Here is a 22,879-nt window from a genome sequence, read left to right as displayed (position 1 = left end):
ACAACACTGATAGTACCATCAGTATTATTACCACAAAAAACACTGATGGTACCATCACTATTATTACTACCAACAACACTGATGGTACCATCAATATTAGTACTACCAACAACAGTGATGGTACCATAAGTATTATTACTACCAACAACACTGATGGTACCATCAGTATTATTACTACCAACAACACTCATGGAACCATCAATATTATTACTACCAACAACACATATGGTACCATCAATATTATTACTACCAACAACACTCATGCTACCATCAGTATTATTACTACCAACAACACTGATGGTACCATCACTACTATTACTACCAACAACACTGATGGTACCATCAATATTATTACTACCAACAACACTGATGGTACCAAAAGTATTATTACTACCAACAACACTGATGGTACAATCAATATTATTACTACAAACTACACTGATGGTACCATCGGTATTATTACTACCAATAAAACTGATGGTACCAACAGTATTATTACTACCAACAAAACTGTTGGTACTATCAGTATTATTACAACCAACAACACTAATGGTACCATCAATATTATTACTACCAACAACACTGATGGTACCATCACTATTATTACTACCAAAAGCACTGTTGGTACCATCAGTATTATTACTATCAACAACACTGAGTGTACCATCAATAATATTACAACCAACAGCACTGATGGTACCATCAGTATTAGTACTACCAAAAACACTGATGGTACCATCAATATTATTACTACCAACAACACTGATAGTACAATCAGTATTATTACTACCAACAACACTGATGGTACAATCAATATTATTACTACCAACAACAATGATGGTATCATCAGTATTATTACTACCAACAACACTGATGGAACAATCAGTATTATTACTACCAACAACACTGATGGTACCATCAGTATTATTACTACCAACAACACTGATGGTAGTATTAGTATTATTACTACCACCAAGACTCATGGTACCATCAGTATTATTACTACCAACAACACTGATGGTACCTTCAATATTATTACTTCAAAAAAACATTGATGGTATCATCAGTATTTGTACCGCCCTGGTGGTCGGGTGTGGTGACGTGGCACCCTGCTACAGTGTAGGCGTGTTGACAAGGCGCCAGGTTGGAAGATAGGAAGGATGTCGGGAGGCACGTGTAGTCGCCGGTTGTTAAGTTGGCGTGTTCCGATTTCCAGATTACTAGAATAGGCGATCGCCAGGTTGAAGATCAAGTCGCCAGATGTAGACCCAGGCGACCAATATGTCGGAGATCGCCAGAACAAGCACATCGCCGAAGATGAAGGAGAAGTAGATTATGAAGGCGGCCGGCGAGACCACAGGGAAGGTGTATGAAGGCCCTAACTCGCCAGTTTAAGTAGAGATCGCACTCCTAAGTTAGCTATGCACTGGGCAGTACCGTGCATAAGTAACTTAGCCAAAATGAGAGTAGAAGCAGCGCCAAGTCAGGGAGCCTCCAGATGATGGCACGTGTACAGTCGGATACGAGCCACGTGTCCAAGTCTGTAACTGCCAGGAGAGAGAAAGCCACCAGGTATATAAGAGTTCTTAACAGACTTTCTGAGGTACGCACACTCAGTTCATACACTTTACGCTTGCGAGTGATAGAGCTGATTGTGAGAGAGGATTTGCACGGTTCTCGTTCTTAGTATTTGGTGATACCGTCACTGACTTGAGCGTCGGAGTGCGATTGGCCGCAGCGGCGCCGTATCGTTTCTTTGCAGGTTCTTGAGATAGATCCCGAAGAGGAACGGAGGTGAGAAGCGGTGCGCACGTCGATCCTTTGACGAGGCATTCTCCAGCGTTTCGGTCAACAGGCAGGATCATCAGGCGCCCACCGTGGGGCCGTGTAAAACTTGCTCCCATCCACAGCGTGAGTTCGTGGAAGTTTTCGAGGTTTTCTGCGTGGTTGTGTGCTGGTGCAACCGTCGTTCGCAGTTTCTTTGAGTTTCGTTCGGTGAGTTTGCGTTTTGTACCGTTTGTTTGGTTTTCAATCGGTGGAGTGAGGTCTTTTGTTGCTTGCGCGCAATCTGTTTGGTAGAAGTTCGAGTTCTTTTGTGGTTTTCTGCGAAGGTTTGCGGTGTTCTTGAAGTTCTTGCGCAGTTTCTTGAGTTTTCTCCGATTGATCGCTGATTCGATCGTGGTTGAAGTGTTGTTTGCTGTATTCCTGTGGTTCGCTGAAGTTAATGAGAAAAATGAGAAGCAATCGTTCCAGTCCCGTGGCGCCTGTCGCTGTTGAAGGCGACGCCGCCATGACCATGGCGTAGATGGCAGAAATGATGCACTCGTTGCAGGCAACCGTGGAAGCCTCGCGCGTAGAGCAGGCAAGGATACATGAGGACCTGGTCGCCTCTCGCGCCAGGAACGAGGAGCTCAGCAAGGTAACTGAGGAGCTGCGTCGAGCTCTTCAGGAGCAGCAGGGACGTTCTTCTGCTGAAGAGGTGGCACCGTCGACGCCACCTCGTTTTTTCCAATGCCTTTTGTTCAGGCGATTACCGACACGCCTATTCCCACGAGCGTGGTTCCCGTTAAGGCTGTTTTTACCGGCGTGGAGGATCCAGAGGCTCATCTGACCACGTTCCACACGCAGATGATGCTGTCGGGAGGGTCAGACGCCGTCTACTGCAAGATGTTCGTGAGTACGCTCCAGGGAACGGCGATGGAGTGGTTTGTGAGCCTGCCTAATGGCCACATAACCAATTTTCAACAATTCTCGAAAATCTTTGTCGAGCAGTACATTGTGAATAAGGCACCGCCCAGGGTGTCCTATGATTTGTTTGATATAAGGCAGTACCATGGGGAGTCCCTCAGAGACTACCTCAATCGCTTCGGAGCGCAGATGGTCAGATCGCCGGCCAAGGATGAAGAAATGTTGGTCTATGCCTTCAAGAAGGTCGTGCAGCCAGGGCCATTCTGCGAGGCCTTGATCAGGGCTCATCCAGCGACTTTTGCTGAAGTCAGGCGACTTGCGGTGGCCCACATCGCCGACGAGAGTGAAGTCGCCGAGAATAGAGGCAGCGTGGCTCCCGCCAGGCCACGCGCCCAGACCAGGATCCAGCCGCAGAGGGTGCTGGAAACGGCGGCGGCGGCCAGAAAAGACCAGAGGACTCGCCATCCTTATGACAGGAGAAACAAGGGAAGAAGCCAAGCGCGCCAACAACCAGCACGCCAGCAACCAGCACGCCGGGAGTACAATCCCCCGCCTAAGCACAAATTCGTCATGGGACTAGCGGACCTGATCGCTATCCCTAACATATCTGCTAGGTTGAAGGCGCCCGAGAAGGTGGGCGACAAGGTGCTGGGGTTAAAGCCGGACGCCTGGTGTGAGTTCCACCAGTGTTTTGGCCACACCTTGGACTCGTGTTTGTCTTTAGGATACTAGCTCGACGATCTGGTTAAGAGCGGGTTCCTAAACGACTATCTGCTGGATAGAAGGACGGGGGGAGCGTCGAGTTCCCAGCCAGCAGGTGGAGAAGCCCAGCAACACGAGATGCCTATCCACGGGGAGATCCACACCATTGCAGGGGGGTTCTCAGGTGGTGGATGCACCGCATCGCAAAGGAAAAAGTATGCGCGATCGGTGATGGCAGTGGACATGTTTGAAGATCACTCGCCGGAAGTGGACATCACGTTCACCAAGCAGGATCTTCGGGACGTTGTGCCTCACGACAACGATCCCATAGTTATTTCGTTGATAACAGCAGGGAGGAAGGTCCACAGAGTTCTGGTGGACCAAGGAAGCTCGGCAGACGTGATGTTCTGGCCGACTTTCACGCAGCTGGAATTGCCCCTTGACCAGCTAAGGCCCTATGGAGGGTGCTTATATGGGTTCGCTGGCGACCAGGTGGAGGTCAGGGGGTACATTGAGCTGAGAACCACGTTTACAGATGAGGCTGGGTCGAGGACGGAGAAAATCAAGTACCTCATCGTAAACGCCCCTTCAGCATATAACATCCTGTTGGGAAGGCCCACTCTTAACAGGATAGGCGCCATTCCGTCGACGCGGCACATGAAGGTGAAGTTGCCGTCCATGGAAGGGGTGGTGATCACGATCAAGTCTGATCAGAAAGAAGCGAAAAGGTGCTATGAGAATAGCCTGAAAAACAAAAGATCAGTGAGTTATGTAACAACCACCCCACCTCCCGGTGTGAAGCCCAGACCGCCGGTAACAGAGGAGGCCGCCGGAAGGGATGTAGAGATGATAGACGCTGAGCTAGGGGAGAGGAATGCTGGCCTGGAAGAGGAAGAGGCGCGGAATCGCCCCGAGGAAGCAAGGGAACAGGGAATCGCCAGGGCGGTGATCGCCAGAGAATCCAGGCCCAAACCTGTCGAGCAGTGGCTCGAGAAGGAGACCGGAGGGAAAGTTTTCAAGCTCGGAAGATCTCTGGAGGTCGATCTCCAGGACCAGATCGCCAAGGTGATTGAGCGGCATCTGGACGCGTTTGCTTGGTCCGCTTCGGACATGCCCGGGATCGATCCCGACTTCTTGTGCCATCATCTGGCGATGGACAACATGGTGAGACCAGTGCGACAAAGGAGAAGAAAATTCAATGAGGAGAGGAGGCAGGCGATCAGGGATGAAACACAGAAACTCCTCGCTGCAGGCCACATCAGGGAAGTCCAGTACCCTGAATGGTTGGCAAATGTCGTACTGGTGAAGAAGAGTAACGGGAAATGGCGCATGTGCGTCGATTTCACCGATCTGAACAAAGCTTGCCCAAAGGATTCGTATCCTTTACCAAGCATTGATGCCCTGGTTGATAGTGCTGCAGGGTGCAAGCTGCTGAGTTTCCTGGATGCCTTCTCGGGCTATAATCAGATCAAGATGCATCCCATGGATGAAGAAAAGACAGCCTTCATGACGGAGAGGTCGTGCTACTGCTATAAGGTGATGCCGTTTGGGCTGAAGAACGCGGGGGCCACGTACCAGAGGTTGATGGATCGAGTACTTGCACCAATGCTGGGAAGGAACGTGCAAGCCTACGTCGATGACATGGTCGTGACCTCGCAGGAGAAAAGCAAGCACGTTGCGGACTTGGAAGAATTGTTCACGACGATCGCCAAGTTCAAGTTAAAGCTCAACCCGGAGAAATGCATTTTCGGCGTGGAGGCTGGAAAGTTTTTGGGTTTTCTCTTGACTGAAAGGGGGATAGAAGCTAACCCAGACAAGTGTGCCGCCATCTTGGCGATGAGAAGCCCGGCTACAGTGAAAGAAGTCCAGCAGCTGACAGGTCGGATGGCAGCCCTATCTCGCTTCGTGTCAGCTAGCAGAGAAAAGGGGCATCCCTATTTTCAGTGTCTGCGGCGCAATAACAAGTTCGCTTGGACGAAAGAATGCGAGGAAGCTTTCGTCAAGCTAAAAGAGTATCTGGCGAGCCCGCCGGTTCTGTGCAAACCGCTGGCGGGAATCCCTCTCAGGTTGTATTTCGCTGTGATCAGGCTCAGAAGCCTATTTATTTTGTGAGCAAGGTGTTGCAGGGCCCAGAAACGAGATATCAGGCCCTGGAGAAGGCTGCGCTGGCTGTGGTGTTTTCGGCGAGGAGGTTGCGCCACTACTTCCACAGTTTCACAATACTGGTGATGACTGACCTGCCCATCCAGAAGGTCTTGAAGAAACCTGACGTTGCGGGAAGAATGGTGAAGTGGGCAGTGGAGTTGTCTGAGTTTGACATTAAATATGAGCCCCGAGGCCCGATCAAGGGGCAAATCTTTGCAGATTTTGTGGTCGAGCTCTCATCCGAGGCGACGCGGGTTGAAGGAGACGATTTCCGTTGGGTACTCTCGGTGGATGGATCGTCGAACCAGCAGGGTAGCGGTGCTGGAGTCATATTGGAAGGACCCTACGGCGTGCTGATTGAACAATCTTTGAGGTTTGCCTTCAAAGCCAGCAACAATCAAGCAGAGTATGAGGCGCTGATCGCCGGGATTCTGCTGGCCAAGGAGATGGGAGCTAGGGTGTTGATGGCTAAGAGTGACTCGCTGCTAGTCACTGGGCAAGTAACAGGCGAGTTCCAGGCTAAAGATCCACAAATGGCGGCTTACTTGGCGTATGTGCAGGAATTGAAGAGTTCCTTTGCCTCTTTTGAAGTAGTACATGTGCCCCGAGAGCAGAATGCCCGAGCTGACTTGCTTGCTAAGCTCGCCAGCTCAGGCAAGGGGGGTAGGCAGAGGACGGTGATTCAAGAAACTCTGAAGACGCCGAGGGCATTTGTAGCAGATCACCTGGTCCTTCAGATAAGCAAGTCGACGGAGAGAGCAGCGAGAAGCCATAAGTCTTTGACGCAAGAAACTCTGAGATCGCCGAGAATTAGAGCATGTCGAGGAGAGAAGGTGGACGTGATGCAGGTCTGCGCCGCCCATGAGCCAGACACTTGGATAACACAGTACAAGCGGTGCTTGGCAGATGGCCTCCTCCCGCTGGATCCAACAGAAGCTAGGAAGGTAAAGAAAAATTCCAGCAAGTATACATTGATTGATGGCGATCTGTACAGGTTTGGGTTCACTCACCCACTCCTGGAATGCATACACGGCGAGAAGTGCACGAGAATTATGGCAGAGCTCCACGAAGGTATATGCGGAAGCCACGTCGGGGGTCGAGCTCTGACCGCGAGGACTCTCCGTGCAGGCTACTACTGGCCATCCATGAGAGAAGATTGCAAGAAATATGCCCAATGTTGTAAACAATGCCAGCAGCACGCCGATTGGCATAAGGCACCTCCCGAGGAGTTGAAGTCGATCTATAGCCCTTGGCCGTTTCATACTTGGGGAATCGACATCCTGGGACCTTTCCCGCTGGCGATCAGGCAAATGAAGTACTTGGTGGTGGCGATTGAGTATTTCACCAAGTGGATTGAAGCAGAGCCAGTGGCCCAGATCACCGCACACAAGATCGAAGGTTTTCTATGGAAGAACATCGTGTGCCGGTTTGGTGTGCCTAAGCGCCTGGTGTCAGATAATGGGACGCAGTTTGAAAGCCACCTGTTGAAGAAGCTTTGCGAAGGGGTAGGAATTCAACAAGTGTTTGCATCCGTCGAGCACCCTCAAACAAATGGCCAGGTGGAATCAGCTAATCGGGTGTTGTTGAGAGGTTTGAAGAGAAGGCTTGAGAAAGCCAAGGGAAGTTGGGCTGAAGAGGTGCCCCGTATAATCTGGGCGTACCACACCACCGAGCAGTCAGGAACCCATGAGACCCCGTTTAGCTTGGTCTATGGGTGTGACGCCATGATTCCAGTGGAGATCCAGGAGAGCTCGCCGAGATTCCAGAACTTCGTAGAGGAAGATTCGAACGAAGAGAGAGGGCTGAACCTGGATCTGCTGGATGAGGTCAGGGAAGAGGCGAGGTTGAAAGCTGAAGCTGTAAAGAGGAGGATCGAGCGAAGATACAACTCAAAGGTGATGCCAAGGCAGTTTAGAGAGGGCGACTTGGTGATGAGGAAGGCCCACCAGTACGAGATGGAGAATAAATTGTCACCCAAGTGGACTGGACCGTTCAGAATAACCGAGGCGCTCGGGAACGGGGCCTACCGGTTAGAGACGCTGGAAGGAGGGGCGATCCCTCGCACCTGGAACGCCACGCACTTGAAGTTGTACTATAGTTAAGAGCTTTGTAAGTAAAGACAAACGCTATGTTATATTACAATGTCTCTGTTAAAACAGTTTGAAGGGGGCACTCTTTTTTCCCTGAGGAGGGTTTTTAATGAGGCCACCCAATAAAAGAAGAGTTTTCGAAGTATAAGGTGTTCTTCAGATTGCATGTGTGCTATTTTCAAAAGTTTTGAAGAAAGACCTTGTCATTTGTACATGATTTAAGGCAAGAAAAGATATATCGCGTGCTTTCTAAAAGGTTTTAAGTCCTCATCGTTTTTTGGCGATCGGAGGCACCAGTTAAGTTTTAAGTCCTCATCGTTTTTCGGCGATTGGAGGCACCAGTTAAGTTTTAAGTCCTCATCGTTTTTCGGCGATTGGAGGCACCAGTTAAGTTTTAAGTCCTCATCGTTTTTCGGCGATTGGAGGCACCAGTTAAGTTTTAAAGTCCTCATCGTCTTTCGGCGATCGGAGGCACCAGATGAAAGACCTCAACGCCCTCGCGCGTCCTGAGGCAAGTTAAAGACCTCCTCGCCGTCGAGCGAGTGCAGGCGAGAAAGAGAAAAAGTCCTCCGTGTTTCTGGGAGCGAGAAGATGTAACTCCTGGAGCAATGTAGAGGCAAGTTAAAGACCTCCTCGCCGTCGAGCGAGTGCAGGCGAGAAAAAAGGAAAGGTCCTCAGTGCATCCAGGGGGGAGGAGATGTACACCCTGGGCAAGTTGAGGCACCAGATAAAGTCCTTATCGCCGTTGTGCGAGCTAAGGCCAGTTAAAGACCTCCTCGCCGTCGAGCGAGTGCAGGCGAGAAAGAGAAAGGTCCTCAGTGCATCCAGGGGGGAGGAGATGTACACCCTGGGCAAGTTGAGGCACCAGATAAAGTCCTTCTCGCCGATGAGCGAGTTCAGGCGAGTTAAAGACCTTCTCGCTTACATGCGAGCTTAGGCAAGATAAAATCCTTCTCGTCTCGCACGAGTTCAGGTATGGCGCAGAGGGTGGAAGAAGTTTGGAAGGTGGCTAAGGTAGGTTCGAAGAGAACACCTAGTCAGCCGGTCTTTTGCTCTGAAGTTCAGGAGGGCAAAGGAAAATCCCAAAGGGCGCTTCTACCCCAGATAAAGAAACGATTGCCAAAGCACGAGGCTAGGAAAAGCTGATATCACCAAGAGGTCTTGGCGATCGGGAAAAGTTCAAATACGGCGAGAAGGTTGAAAGACTTGTTTGATAAAGCAGGTCGAGTGGGACGTTGTTTGAGCCAATGATTGAGTTACAGTTCGTTGCTTGGAAGGTATTCTTATGATAAGGTTAGTGCCTCAAGAGTACAAGTTGTTTAAAGCGATTATTGCTTAAGTTTGAATTGGCTCGAGGCAGTTACGTCAAAAGTCGCGTTTGCAAAATCACTAAGTTAAATTCGACAAAGTTAAACATGTAAAGAAGGTTAAAGCGCTTAAAAGGAGTCAGGGGAGAGAATATCCAAGTTTTGTGATTGAAATAAGTATCTGTTCAAAACACATATGCACGAGTTTTTATTACAAGGTATATACAAGCGAAATTATAAAGTAGCAGATGAGGTGGAGTTGGTTAAGTCTTCGGCGGGAACGACCTTTCCATCTACTACTTCATTGTTCAACGACACCATGCTGAGGTCGAGATCGGGGAATAGGCATGCGAATTGTTCCCGAGCGGCTTCGAATCCAGCAACCAGAATCTGAGCAGAGCTTAGCTTAAGTTCTTCAATTTGCCCTTGAAGTTCTTCAACCTGTCTCTTGAGCTCCTTGTTCTGCTGCTCCAACTCTTCGACCTGTTTTCGGAGTTGTTCGTTGGTCTCTTGAGCATGGAGAAGGTCGTCAGTAACCTTCTTGGATTCCGTTTGAGCTTGGGTCAACTCGGCAGCCATCTTTCCTTTTTCCTTGTTTGCCTCGGCGAGATCAGCCATGGCGTCGTCCCTCGCTTTTTCTACTTGCCCAAGTAGCTTCTCGCGCTCGATCGACCTCTGCTCCAGTTTTTGCAACTTGGCGGCATCAGCTTGAATGTGAGCCTCCAGGTCGCTCGCCTTGGTGCGGAGAGGCACGATTTTGCTTTCCAACTCGACTTTCTCTTGGGCAAGATCATGAATTTTGCGGCGAAGGTCAGCAGCTTCCTTGCGCGCCAGCCTGAGCTCGGTATTCATGGCATCCTCCACTCGGGAGTGTTCGATTTCTGCGAGCGTCAGGTTGAATGACATCTTCTCCACCTCAACCTTCATAGTGCTATTTTCGGTCTTGAGGTTGAAGAGATCATCTTGAAGCCTCCTGGTGGAGCTCTCCACAGCCCTCGTTATGATCGCTGGGATATCCTCTGCTATGGTCTTCAGCTTAGCAGTCAGAGGTTCCCACATCCTTGTGACTTCAAGGGAAAGGTTTGCTGCTTGGAGAGGCGCCAGGGGGGCTTGTTGAGGGTTCTCGCCGCCACCTTCCTTAGCAGGATTTTCAGTGTTTGCTTCCTGGCGTGGCGACGCAATCGGGGATTCGGTAATTAGAATTGGAGAGGTATGAGCAACCTCATTCCCGATTGGAACGTTTCCTGCAACTGAAGTGTTTGAAGGGGGGCCCCCTCCTGCTGACACATGTGGCGTAGAGGCGCTTGGGGGGTCCTCCAAGAAATTTGGCTCTTGGGCCTCAGCTGCAGGTGGCGCAGTGGCCAGTGGAACTGCTTGGACTGGTGATGAAGGGGCTTGTGGTGTTGGCGATGAGGGAGGAGGAGCAGGCGTTGATGGTGGTGTTGAGGCTGGAAGAGGGGGTGGAGCAAGTGGAGAAGATGGTGCCACCCTCTTCCTTTTCGTGACAAGGCCATCCTCTGTGACCTCGTCGTCCTCTTCTTCCTCCTCTTGGACGATTTGAGGGGCTTTTCGCTTAGGCCTCTTAAGGACCAGTTTCTTGCGCCGGGTGGGTTCCTTGGGCGGTGATCGCCCATGAACGATGGCCTTCTCACCGCCGAGTTGGGCACCGTTTGGGAACCGGTCGCCAACCCGTGGTTTCGGGCGAGCGCCTTTAAGTCGGCGAGCATGTTTTTACCCAACATGTTGTCTGCATGAAACGAAAATGCATGAGTTAGCTCAGAGAAGAAAACGATAAGTGTATGAGGTAATAAAACAGCAAAACAGGTAGTATATGCAGAAAAGGTAAAACCAAAGTCTTGTGCGTATCGCACAAGACGCCCAGAAGCAATATCAGAAGCAGTATCAAAGCAACAGTTTGGATGTCCTAACCTATTTGGAATTCTAGCTGGTCCTCAAAGAATTCGAAGGAGATCAAGGTGGGGGTCAGGAATGTTATGTTGGCATCCGACACCCTCTTCCAGAATAGACAGAGGTCTCTGTCCAATGCTCCCATGCCATCAGGACTTCTGGGCCTCCTGAAGCAGCTCTTGGACTCCTTTTTCCCCTTGTCCACCCAGTACAAGGGGAAGCCATCAAGAAGGGAGGTGTCCTTGTCGTTTGCACGTACTTGGATGAACTTCCCCTTCCAGTCTTTGTACGATTGCTGGAAGATGGTAAAAATGGATCTCCCAGCAATTGCATTCAAGCTGACCCACAGACGATCTCCTGGGTGCTTGGCCTCAAAAAGGAACAAAAACACGTCCACCGACGCGGGCAACCCCAGGTGGTCGCACGTTATTTCAAAAGCTCGAACAAACGCCCAGCTGTTGGGGTGAAGCTGGGCGGCAGCGATGTTGAGCTCGGTCAAAAGTTCCCTCTCGAATCGGGTGAGAGGGAACCTGAGCTTGACCTTCTTGAAGAAAGTTGTGTAAACAAAGCAGAAGGGCCCGTCGGCACTTACTCTGTCGTCAGCACACACTGGCAGAGCGGCGGGGCAAGGCAGCACCATCATCTTCTCGTCGTGCTCCTTGTGAAACGATTGATAGGCCTCGTCCCCCTTGGTCAACCGCAAAACTGCTCCCGCAGTGTTCACCGACGAGGTCTCCTTCAGAAGGGTTGAGTTAGCCCAGGGGTATAGAGTTTTGAAATCTGGCAGAGGGACGGGGGCTCCTCCAGCGTTAGATGGAGTCGCCTGGGCCTGGGCAGATTGGGAAGACGCAGGCCTCTCAGCCTGCGAAGAGGAAGCGCCACGAACTTGTGTTGGGTCGTGTGCTTGTGAAGGAAGCTTTCGTGCTGAAGGAGGTGGGTTCGGGGTGATCTTTGTGCGAGTCATGATAGCAATTGCAAAGGAAGAAGAAAGAAAAAACGATCAGGGGATTACAGAGGCTGACTCGATCACAGAAGGAAGGTGAAAAAACGAACGAATGTATGTTCGTTGCGACGATCGACAAAGCCCTAAGTTACGCAGAAGGAGAAATGGAAAAACAACCCACAGCGTATGCACCAGGCAGTTACAGGATGATGCAAATCGGTGAAAATGTAAGGAAACCCAGCAGATGAAGGAAAGTAGTTACCTTTCGATGATCAGGAAGACGGTGAAGGGAGATGGTGATCTAGAGCGCTGAAGAACGTCGAGAGCTTTCGCATAAGGAAGTGAGAGCGTTTGCAAGCACGAAGAAAGTGATGGAACAGTGGAGCGTAATGGGTTTAAGGGTTTTCGAAATGATTTTAGGAAGCGCTAACGGCAGATGAAGAGAGCCGTTGATGAAGCCACGTGTCGAACGATGAATGAAGGGTTTGGTGGAGCGTCAGAGCAGCAGAAAGTACAGTCGCTTGGAATTCTGCGTCAGGGCCACGTAGATCGGTGTTAACGAAGGCCCTTTCAGTCTTTTCGCTAGACAAGTCTTCGCTTAAGACTGGGGGGCTTGTGTACCGCCCTGGTGGTCGGGTGTGGTGACGTGGCACCCTGCTACAGTGTAGGCGTGTTGACAAGGCGCCAGGTTGGAAGATAGGAAGGAAGTCGGGAGGCACGTGTAGTCGCCGGTTGTTAAGTTGGCGTGTTCCGATTTCCAGATTACCAGAATAGGCGATCGCCAGGTTGAAGATCAAGTCGCCAGATGTAGACCCAGGCGACCAATCAGTCGGAGATCGCCAGAACAAGCACATTGCCGAAGATGAAGGAGAAGCAGATTATGAAGGCGGCCGGCAAGACCACAGGGAAGGTGTATGAAGGCCCTAACTCGCCAGTTTCAGTAGAGATCGCACTCCTAAGTTAGCTATGCACTGGGCAGTACCGTGCATAAGTAACTTAGCCAAAATGAGAGTAGAAGTGTACAGTCAGGGAGCCTCCAGATGATGGCACGTGTACAGTCGGATACGAGCCACGTGTCCAAGTCTGTAACTGCCAGGAGAGAGAAAGCCACCAGGTATATAAGAGTTCTTAACAGACTTTCTGAGGTACGCACACTCAGTTCATACACTTTACGCTTGCGAGTGATAGAGCTGATTGTGAGAGAGGATTTGCACGGTTCTCGTTCTTAGTATTTGGTGATACCGTCACTGACTTGAGCGTCGGAGTGCGATCGGCCGCAGCAGCGCCGTATCGTTTCTTTGCAGGTCCTTGAGATAGATCCCGAAGAGGAACGGAGGTGAGAAGCGGTGCGCACGTCGATCCTTTGACGAGGCATTCTCCAGCGTTCCAGTCAACAGGCAGTATCAGTATTATTACTACCAACAACACTGATGCTAAGATTAGTATTATTCCTACAAACTACACTGATGGTACCATCGGTATTATTACTACCAATAAAACTGATGGTACCAACAGTATTATTACTACCAATAAAACTGTTGGTACCATCAGTATTATTACAACCAACAACACTAATGGTACCATCAATATTATTACTACCAACAACACCGATGGTACCATCACTATTATTACTACCAAAAGCACTGTTAGTACCATCAGTATTATTACTACCAACAACACTGAGTGTACCATCAATATTATTACAACCAACAACACTGATGGTACCATCAGTATTAGTACTACCAAAAACACTGATGGTACCATCAATATTATTACTACCAACAACACTGATGGTACAATCAGTATTATTACTACCAACAACACTGATGGTACAATCAGTATTATTACTACCAACAACACTGATGGTATCATCAATATTATTACTACGTACAACACTGATGGTACCATCAGTATTATTACTACCAACAACACTGATGGTACAATCAGTATAATTACTACCAACAACAATGATGGTATCATCTGTATTATTACTACCAGCAACACTGATGGAACAATCAGTATTATTACTACCAACAACACTGATGGTACCATCACTATTATTACTACCAACAACACTGATGGTAGTATTAGTATTATTACTACCACCAAGACTCATGGTACCATCAGTATTATTACTACCAACAACACTGATGGTACCATCAATATTATTACTACCAACAACAATGACGGTACTATCAGTATTATTACTACCAACAACACAGATGGTATCATCAATATTATTACTACCAACAACACTGATGGTACCATCAGTATTATTACTACCAACAACACTGATCTAAGATTAGTATTATTCCTACAAACTACACTGATGGTACCATCGGTATTATTACTACCAATAAAACTGATGGTACCAACAGTATTATTACTACCAATAAAACTGTTGGTACCATCAGTATTATTACAACCAACAACACTAATGGTACCATCAATATTATTACTACCAACAACACCGATGGTACCATCACTATTATTACTACCAAAAGCACTATTAGTACCATCAGTATTATTACTACCAACAACACTGAGTGTACCATCAATATTATTACAACCAACAGCACTGATGGTACCATCAGTATTAGTACTACCAAAAACACTGATGGTACCATCAATATTATTACTACCAACAACACTGATGGTACAATCAGTATTATTACTACCAACAACACTGATGGTACAATCGGTATTATTACTACCAACAACAATGATGGTATCATCAGTATTATTACTACCAACAACACTGATGGAACAATCAGTATTATTACTACCAACAACACTGATGGTACCATCAGTATTATTACTACCAACACCACTGATGGTAGTATGAGTATTATTACTACCACCAACACTCATGGTACCATCAGTATTATTACTACCAACAACACTGATGGTACCATCAGTATTATTACTACCAACAACAATGACGGTACTATCAGTATTATTACTACCAACAACACTGATGGTATCATCAATATTATTACTACCAACAACACTGATGGTACCATCAGTATTATTACTACCAACAACACTGATGGTACAATCAGTATAATTACTACCAACAACAATGATGGTATCATCTGTATTATTACTACCAACAACACTGATGGAACAATCAGTATTATTACTACCAACAACACTGATGGTACCATCACTATTATTACTACCAACAACACTGATGGTAGTATTAGTATTATTACTACCACCAAGACTCATGGTACCATCAGTATTATTACTACCAACAACACTGATGGTACCATCAATATTATTACTACCAACAACAATGACGGTACTATCAGTATTATTACTACCAACAACACAGATGGTATCATCAATATTATTACTACCAACAACACTGATGGTACCATCAGTATTATTACTACCAACAACACTGATGCTAAGATTAGTATTATTCCTACAAACTACACTGATGGTACCATCGGTATTATTACTACCAATAAAACTGATGGTACCAACAGTATTATTACTACCAATAAAACTGTTGGTACCATCAGTATTATTACAACCAACAACACTAATGGTACCATCAATATTATTACTACCAACAACACCGATGGTACCATCACTATTATTACTACCAAAAGCACTGTTGGTACCATCAGTATTATTACTACCAACAACACTGAGTGTACCATCAATATTATTACAACCAACAGCACTGATGGTACCATCAGTATTAGTACTACCAAAAACACTGATGGTACCATCAATATTATTACTACCAACAACACTGATGGTACAATCAGTATTATTACTACCAACAACACTGATGGTACAATCGGTATTATTACTACCAACAACAATGATGGTATCATTAGTATTATTACTACCAACAACACTGATGGAACAATCAGTATTATTACTACCAACAACACTGATGGTACCATCAGTATTATTACTACCAACACCACTGATGGTAGTATTAGTATTATTACTACCACCAACACTCATGGTACCATCAGTATTATTACTACCAACAACACTGATGGTACCATCAGTATTATTACTACCAACAACAATGACGGTACTATCAGTATTATTACTACCAACAACACTGATGGTATCATCAATATTATTACTACGTACAACACTGATGGTACCATCAGTATTATTACTACCAACAACACTGATGGTACAATCAGTATAATTACTACCAACAACAATGACGGTACTATCAGTATTATTACTACCAACAACACAGATGGTATCATCAATATTATTACTACCAACAACACTGATGGTACCATCAGTATTATTACTACCAACAACACTGATGCTAAGATTAGTATTATTCCTACAAACTACACTGATGGTACCATCGGTATTATTACTACCAATAAAACTGATGGTACCAACAGTATTATTACTACCAATAAAACTGTTGGTACCATCAGTATTATTACAACCAACAACACTAATGGTACCATCAATATTATTACTACCAACAACACCGATGGTACCATCACTATTATTACTACCAAAAGCACTGTTAGTACCATCAGTATTAATACTACCAACAACACTGAGTGTACCATCAATATTATTACAACCAACAGCACTGATGGTACCATCAGTATTAGTACTACCAAAAACACTGATGGTACCATCAATATTATTACTACCAACAACACTGATGGTACAATCAGTATTATTACTACCAACAACACTGATGGTACAATCGGTATTATTACTACCAACAACAATGATGGTATCATCAGTATTATTACTACCAACAACACTGATGGAACAATCAGTATTATTACTACCAACAACACTGATGGTACCATCAGTATTATTACTACCAACACCACTGATGGTAGTATGAGTATTATTACTACCACCAACACTCATGGTACCATCAGTATTATTACTACCAACAACACTGATGGTACCATCAGTATTATTACTACCAACAACAATGACGGTACTATCAGTATTATTACTACCAACAACACTGATGGTATCATCAATATTATTACTACCAACAACACTGATGGTACCATCAGTATTATTACTACCAACAACACTGATGGTACAATCAGTATAATTACTACCAACAACAATGATGGTATCATCTGTATTATTACTACCAACAACACTGATGGAACAATCAGTATTATTACTACCAACAACACTGATGGTACCATCACTATTATTACTACCAACAACACTGATGGTAGTATTAGTATTATTACTACCACCAAGACTCATGGTACCATCAGTATTATTACTACCAACAACACTGATGGTACCATCAATATTATTACTACCAACAACAATGACGGTACTATCAGTATTATTACTACCAACAACACAGATGGTATCATCAATATTATTACTACCAACAACACTGATGGTACCATCAGTATTATTACTACCAACAACACTGATGCTAAGATTAGTATTATTCCTACAAACTACACTGATGGTACCATCGGTATTATTACTACCAATAAAACTGATGGTACCAACAGTATTATTACTACCAATAAAACTGTTGGTACCATCAGTATTATTACAACCAACAACACTAATGGTACCATCAATATTATTACTACCAACAACACCGATGGTACCATCACTATTATTACTACCAAAAGCACTGTTGGTACCATCAGTATTATTACTACCAACAACACTGAGTGTACCATCAATATTATTACAACCAACAGCACTGATGGTACCATCAGTATTAGTACTACCAAAAACACTGATGGTACCATCAATATTATTACTACCAACAACACTGATGGTACAATCAGTATTATTACTACCAACAACACTGATGGTACAATCGGTATTATTACTACCAACAACAATGATGGTATCATTAGTATTATTACTACCAACAACACTGATGGAACAATCAGTATTATTACTACCAACAACACTGATGGTACCATCAGTATTATTACTACCAACACCACTGATGGTAGTATTAGTATTATTACTACCACCAACACTCATGGTACCATCAGTATTATTACTACCAACAACACTGATGGTACCATCAGTATTATTACTACCAACAACAATGACGGTACTATCAGTATTATTACTACCAACAACACTGATGGTATCATCAATATTATTACTACGTACAACACTGATGGTACCATCAGTATTATTACTACCAACAACACTGATGGTACAATCAGTATAATTACTACCAACAACAATGATGGTATCATCTGTATTATTACTACCAACAACACTGATGGAACAATCAGTATTATTACTACCAACAACACTGATGGTACCATCACTATTATTACTACCAATAACACTGATGGTAGTATTAGTATTATTACTACCACCAAGACTCATGGTACCATCAGTATTATTACTACCAACAACACTGATGGTACCATCAATATTATTACTACCAACAACAATGACGGTACTATCAGTATTATTACTACCAACAACACAGATGGTATCATCAATATTATTACTACCAACAACATTGATGGTACCATCAGTATTATTACTACCAACAACACTGATGCTAAGATTAGTATTATTCCTACAAACTACACTGATGGTACCATCGGTATTATTACTACCAATAAAACTGATGGTACCAACAGTATTATTACTACCAATAAAACTGTTGGTACCATCAGTATTATTACAACCAACAACACTAATGGTACCATCAATATTATTACTACCAACAACACCGATGGTACCATCACTATTATTACTACCAAAAGCACTGTTGGTACCATCAGTATTATTACTACCAACAACACTGAGTGTACCATCAATATTATTACAACCAACAGCACTGATGGTACCATCAGTATTAGTACTACCAAAAACACTGATGGTACCATCAATATTATTACTACCAACAACACTGATGGTACAATCAGTATTATTACTACCAACAACACTGATGGTACAATCGGTATTATTACTACCAACAACAATGATGGTATCATCAGTATTATTACTACCAACAACACTGATGGAACAATCAGTATTATTACTACCAACAACACTGATGGTACCATCAGTATTATTACTACCAACACCACTGATGGTAGTATTAGTATTATTACTACCACCAACACTCATGGTACCATCAGTATTATTACTACCAACAACACTGATGGTACCATCAGTATTATTACTACCAACAACAATGACGGTACTATCAGTATTATTACTACCAACAACACTGATGGTATCATCAATATTATTACTACCAACAACACTGATGGTACCATCAGTATTATTACTACCAACAACACTGATGGTACAATCAGTATTATTACTACCAACAACAATGATGGTATCATCAGTATTATTACTACCAACAACACTGATGGAACAATCAGTATTATTACTACCAACAACACTGATGGTACCATCAGTATTATTACTACTAACACCACTGATGGTAGTATTAGTATTATTACTACCACCAACACTCATGGTACCATCAGTATTATTACTACCAACAACACTGATGGTACCATCAGTATTATTACTACCAACAACAATGACGGTACTATCAGTATTATTACTACCAACAACACTGATGGTATCATCAATATTATTACTACCAACAACACTGATTGTACCATCAGTATTATTACTACCAACAACACTGATGGTACAATCCGTATAATTACTACCAACAACAATGATGGTATCATCTGTAATATTACTACCAACAACACTAATGGTACCATCAATATTATTACAACCAACAACACTGATGGTACCATCAATATTATTACAACCATCAACATTGATGGATCAACCCGTATTATTACTACCAACAACACTGATGCTACCGTTAGTATTATTACTACCAATAACACTGATGGTACCGTAAGTATTATTACTACCAACAACACTGATGCTACCATCAGTATGATTACTATCATCTACATTGATGGAATCATTAATATCATTACTACCAACAACACTAATGATACAATCAATATTATTACTACAAACTACACTGATGGTACCATCAGTATTATTAATACCAATAACACTGATTTTACGATCAGTATTATTACTACCAACAAAACTGATGGTACTATCAGTATTATTACAACCAAAAACACTACTGGTACCATCAATATTATTACTACCAATAAAACTGATGGTAACATCAGTATTATTAATACCAACAACACTGATTGTACCATCAGTATTTTAAGTACAAACAACACTGATGGTACCATCAGTTATATTACCATCAAAAGCACTGTTGGTACCATCAATATTATTACTATCAACAACATGATGGTACCATCAGTATTATTACTACCAACAACACTGATGGTATCATCAGTATTATTACTACCAACAAGACTGATAGAACAATCAGCATTATTACTTCCAACACCACTAATGGTACCATCAGTATTGTTACTACCAACAAAACTGATGGTATCATCAGCATTATTACTACTAACAGCACTGTTGGTAGCATCAGTATTATTTCTTCCAACAACACTGATGGTCCATCAATATTATTACTACCAACAACACTGATCGTACCATCAGTATTATTACTACCAACACCACTGATGGGATCAACAATATTATTACTACCAACACCACTGATGGTATCAACAGTATTATTACTACCAACAACACTGTAGGTAGTATCCGTATTATTTCTACCAACAACACTGATGGTTCCATCAGTATGATAACTACCAACAACACTGATGGTACCATAAGTATTATTACTACAAACAACACTGATGCTACCATCAGTATTATTACTACCAAAAACACTGATAGTAGTGATGTGAATGTAACTACAAGAATACATGATTCTTTGACATTCTTAGGAGCAACTTGAGCTGGTCATAAATGGCACCTTACTTTAGAATTGGATCAATGTTCTAATTCAAGAACTCACCAAAACTTAGCACCAACCAAGACTCATATGGAAGTCCATATATTGTCAAATGGAATCAAAACACAAGGAATGGAAGAAAACAAATGATAAACCGAACAGAATAAGGAAAAGAAAGAAACTGCACCAAACAGAAACAAGAAACACTTATAGAAGAAATTATGGTACCATCAGTATTATTACTACCAACAACACTGTTGGTACCATCAGTATTATTACTACCAACAACGCTGATGGTACCATCAGTCATATTACTACCAACAATATTGATGGTACCATCAGTATTATTACTACCAACAACATTGATGGTACCATAAGTGATATTACTACCAACAACACTGATGGTATCAGCAGTATTATTACTACCAACAACACTGTATGTAGAATCAATATTATTTCTACCAACAACACTGATGGTACCATCAGTATTATAACTACCAACAACACTGATGGTACCATGAGTATTATTACTACAAACAACACTGATGCTACCATCAGTATTATTACTACCAAAACCACTGATAGTAGTATCAGTATTATTACTACCGACAATATTGATGGTAGCATCAGAATTATTACTACCAACAACACTGATTGTACTATCAATAGTAATACTATCAATAACACTAATTGTACCATCAATATTATTACTACCAACAACACTAATGGAACCATCAGTATTATTTCTATTAACAACACTGATTGTATCATCAATATTATTACTACGAACAACATTGATGGTACCATCAGTATTATTACTACGAACAACATGGATGGTACCATCAGTATTATTACTACCAACAACATTGATGGTACCATCAGAATTATTACTAGGAACAAAACTGAAGGTACCATCAGTATTATTACTATCAACAACATTGATGGTACCATTAGTATTATAACGACCAACAACACTAATGGTAGCATCAGTATTATTACTACCAACAACACTGATGTAACCATTAGTATTATTACTACCAACAACACTGTTGGTACCATCAGTATTATTATTACCAACAACACTGATGGTACCATCACTAATATTACTACCAACAATACTGATGGTACCATCAGTATTATTTCTACCAACAACATTGATGGTACCATAAGTATTATTAATACCAACAACACTGAAGGTACCATCAGTATTATTACTACAAATACCCCTGATGGAACTATCAATATTATTACTACCATGAACACTGATGGTACCATTTGATATGATTCCAATAGCACAATATGAATGATTCTTGAAATTCTTGGGAATCATCTTTAGTTGGATATGAGATAGGCACTTTATGATAGAATTGGATCAAGGTTCTTAGTTCAAGAACTCACCAAGACTAGTATCTAAACCCAAACTTATATGGAAGTTCCACGTATTGTCAAATTGAACCAAAAACAACAACTAGAAAAGAAGAAGAAGCAAAGCTGAACAGCAAAAGTGAAATGAACCGAAGCAAAACACAAAGGAATTGAAATACTGAACAGAAAAAGCAAAGAACCAAGCTAAGACATGAACATAAAAAGAGAAGGAAGGAAGGAGAAGAGAGAGCTCATGAAGATGGAGGATTGGTTGGATGATCACGCCACTTAGAGGATGGAGACTCCAAGATGAGTGTGCTATGCCGCCACTTGAGGTAACCAAGAACACTCAAGATAAGACTAAGTGAGGAAGGCACAAAGCTCTCCAATTCTCTCTCAAATTGAGTAGAGTTTCATTAATACAAATTTCCAATCTGAAAAATACAAAGGCAGCACCTTAATTTATAGCCTAGAGGTGCTGAAATGCAAAGCTAATTAAATTCAAAATTCCCCCCCAAATTACATGAAAGTGGCGCCAATCCTAGAGCATGAGGAAGGTGGGACTTCCTCTCTTAGTTTGGCACCTCCCTATTACATCTACACCTCCCTACTAAACGCACACCCCCCTAAGACTCTTAATCTAACAACCTAAAGATGCTTTTACAAAAGAGGTTTCTTATGTTTCCCTCTAAGCACCTTCAAACAAAGAATATACAAAAAGAGAAAACAAATGTCCATTAGCTCCTAAAGCCTTGAACATGCTCCATGTAAGCCTTTGAGGTGGTCTTTGAACTCCATGAGCATCCTCCATTTGAGCCTCAACCTCTTCTTGCTCTTGATGATTGACCTCCATGTCCACTTG

The 22,879-nt window shown here is 43.6% G+C and overlaps 1 protein-coding gene across 1 annotated transcript; it reads right to left on the bottom strand.

The window, feature by feature from the left end:
• Positions 1-433: 433 nt before the first annotated feature.
• On the bottom strand, positions 434-22,870 carry LOC137825057 (uncharacterized). Its single transcript, XM_068630730.1, has 20 exons — positions 22,746-22,870; positions 21,047-21,698; positions 20,808-20,833; positions 20,261-20,611; positions 20,085-20,156; positions 19,595-19,977; positions 18,476-19,486; positions 18,152-18,352; positions 17,360-18,010; positions 17,036-17,236; positions 16,244-16,894; positions 15,344-16,120; positions 15,020-15,220; positions 14,214-14,878; positions 13,905-14,079; positions 13,711-13,786; positions 13,351-13,570; positions 1,011-1,024; positions 485-906; positions 434-438 (listed from the first exon to the last, which is right to left on the bottom strand). The coding sequence occupies exons 1-20, from the start codon at positions 22,868-22,870 to the stop codon at positions 434-436; spliced, it is 6,879 nt and encodes a 2,292-aa protein (XP_068486831.1).
• Positions 22,871-22,879: the final 9 nt, after the last annotated feature.

Source organism: Phaseolus vulgaris, chromosome 8, assembly GCF_000499845.2.
Source record: "Phaseolus vulgaris cultivar G19833 chromosome 8, P. vulgaris v2.0, whole genome shotgun sequence".
NCBI classification, from domain to species: domain Eukaryota; kingdom Viridiplantae; phylum Streptophyta; class Magnoliopsida; order Fabales; family Fabaceae; genus Phaseolus; species Phaseolus vulgaris.
Note: the sequence above shows the minus strand (reverse complement) of the source record. Positions and strands in the feature narration are given on the sequence as shown.

Bases quoted from the DNA above. Each gene is read 5' to 3' on its own strand.
- LOC137825057 (XM_068630730.1), bottom strand. From the start codon at position 22,870: ATGGAGGTCAATCATCAAGAGCAAGAAGAGGTTGAGGCTCAAATGGAG. The intron at 15,221-15,343 runs GTACCATTAGTG...CCATCAGTGTAG, and splicing joins TGGTAGTAATAATATTGATG to TTTGTAGGAATAATACTAAT. The intron at 13,787-13,904 runs GTACCATGAGTC...TTGTTCCATCAG, and splicing joins TGGTAGTAATAATACTGATG to TGTTGCTGGTAGTAATAATA.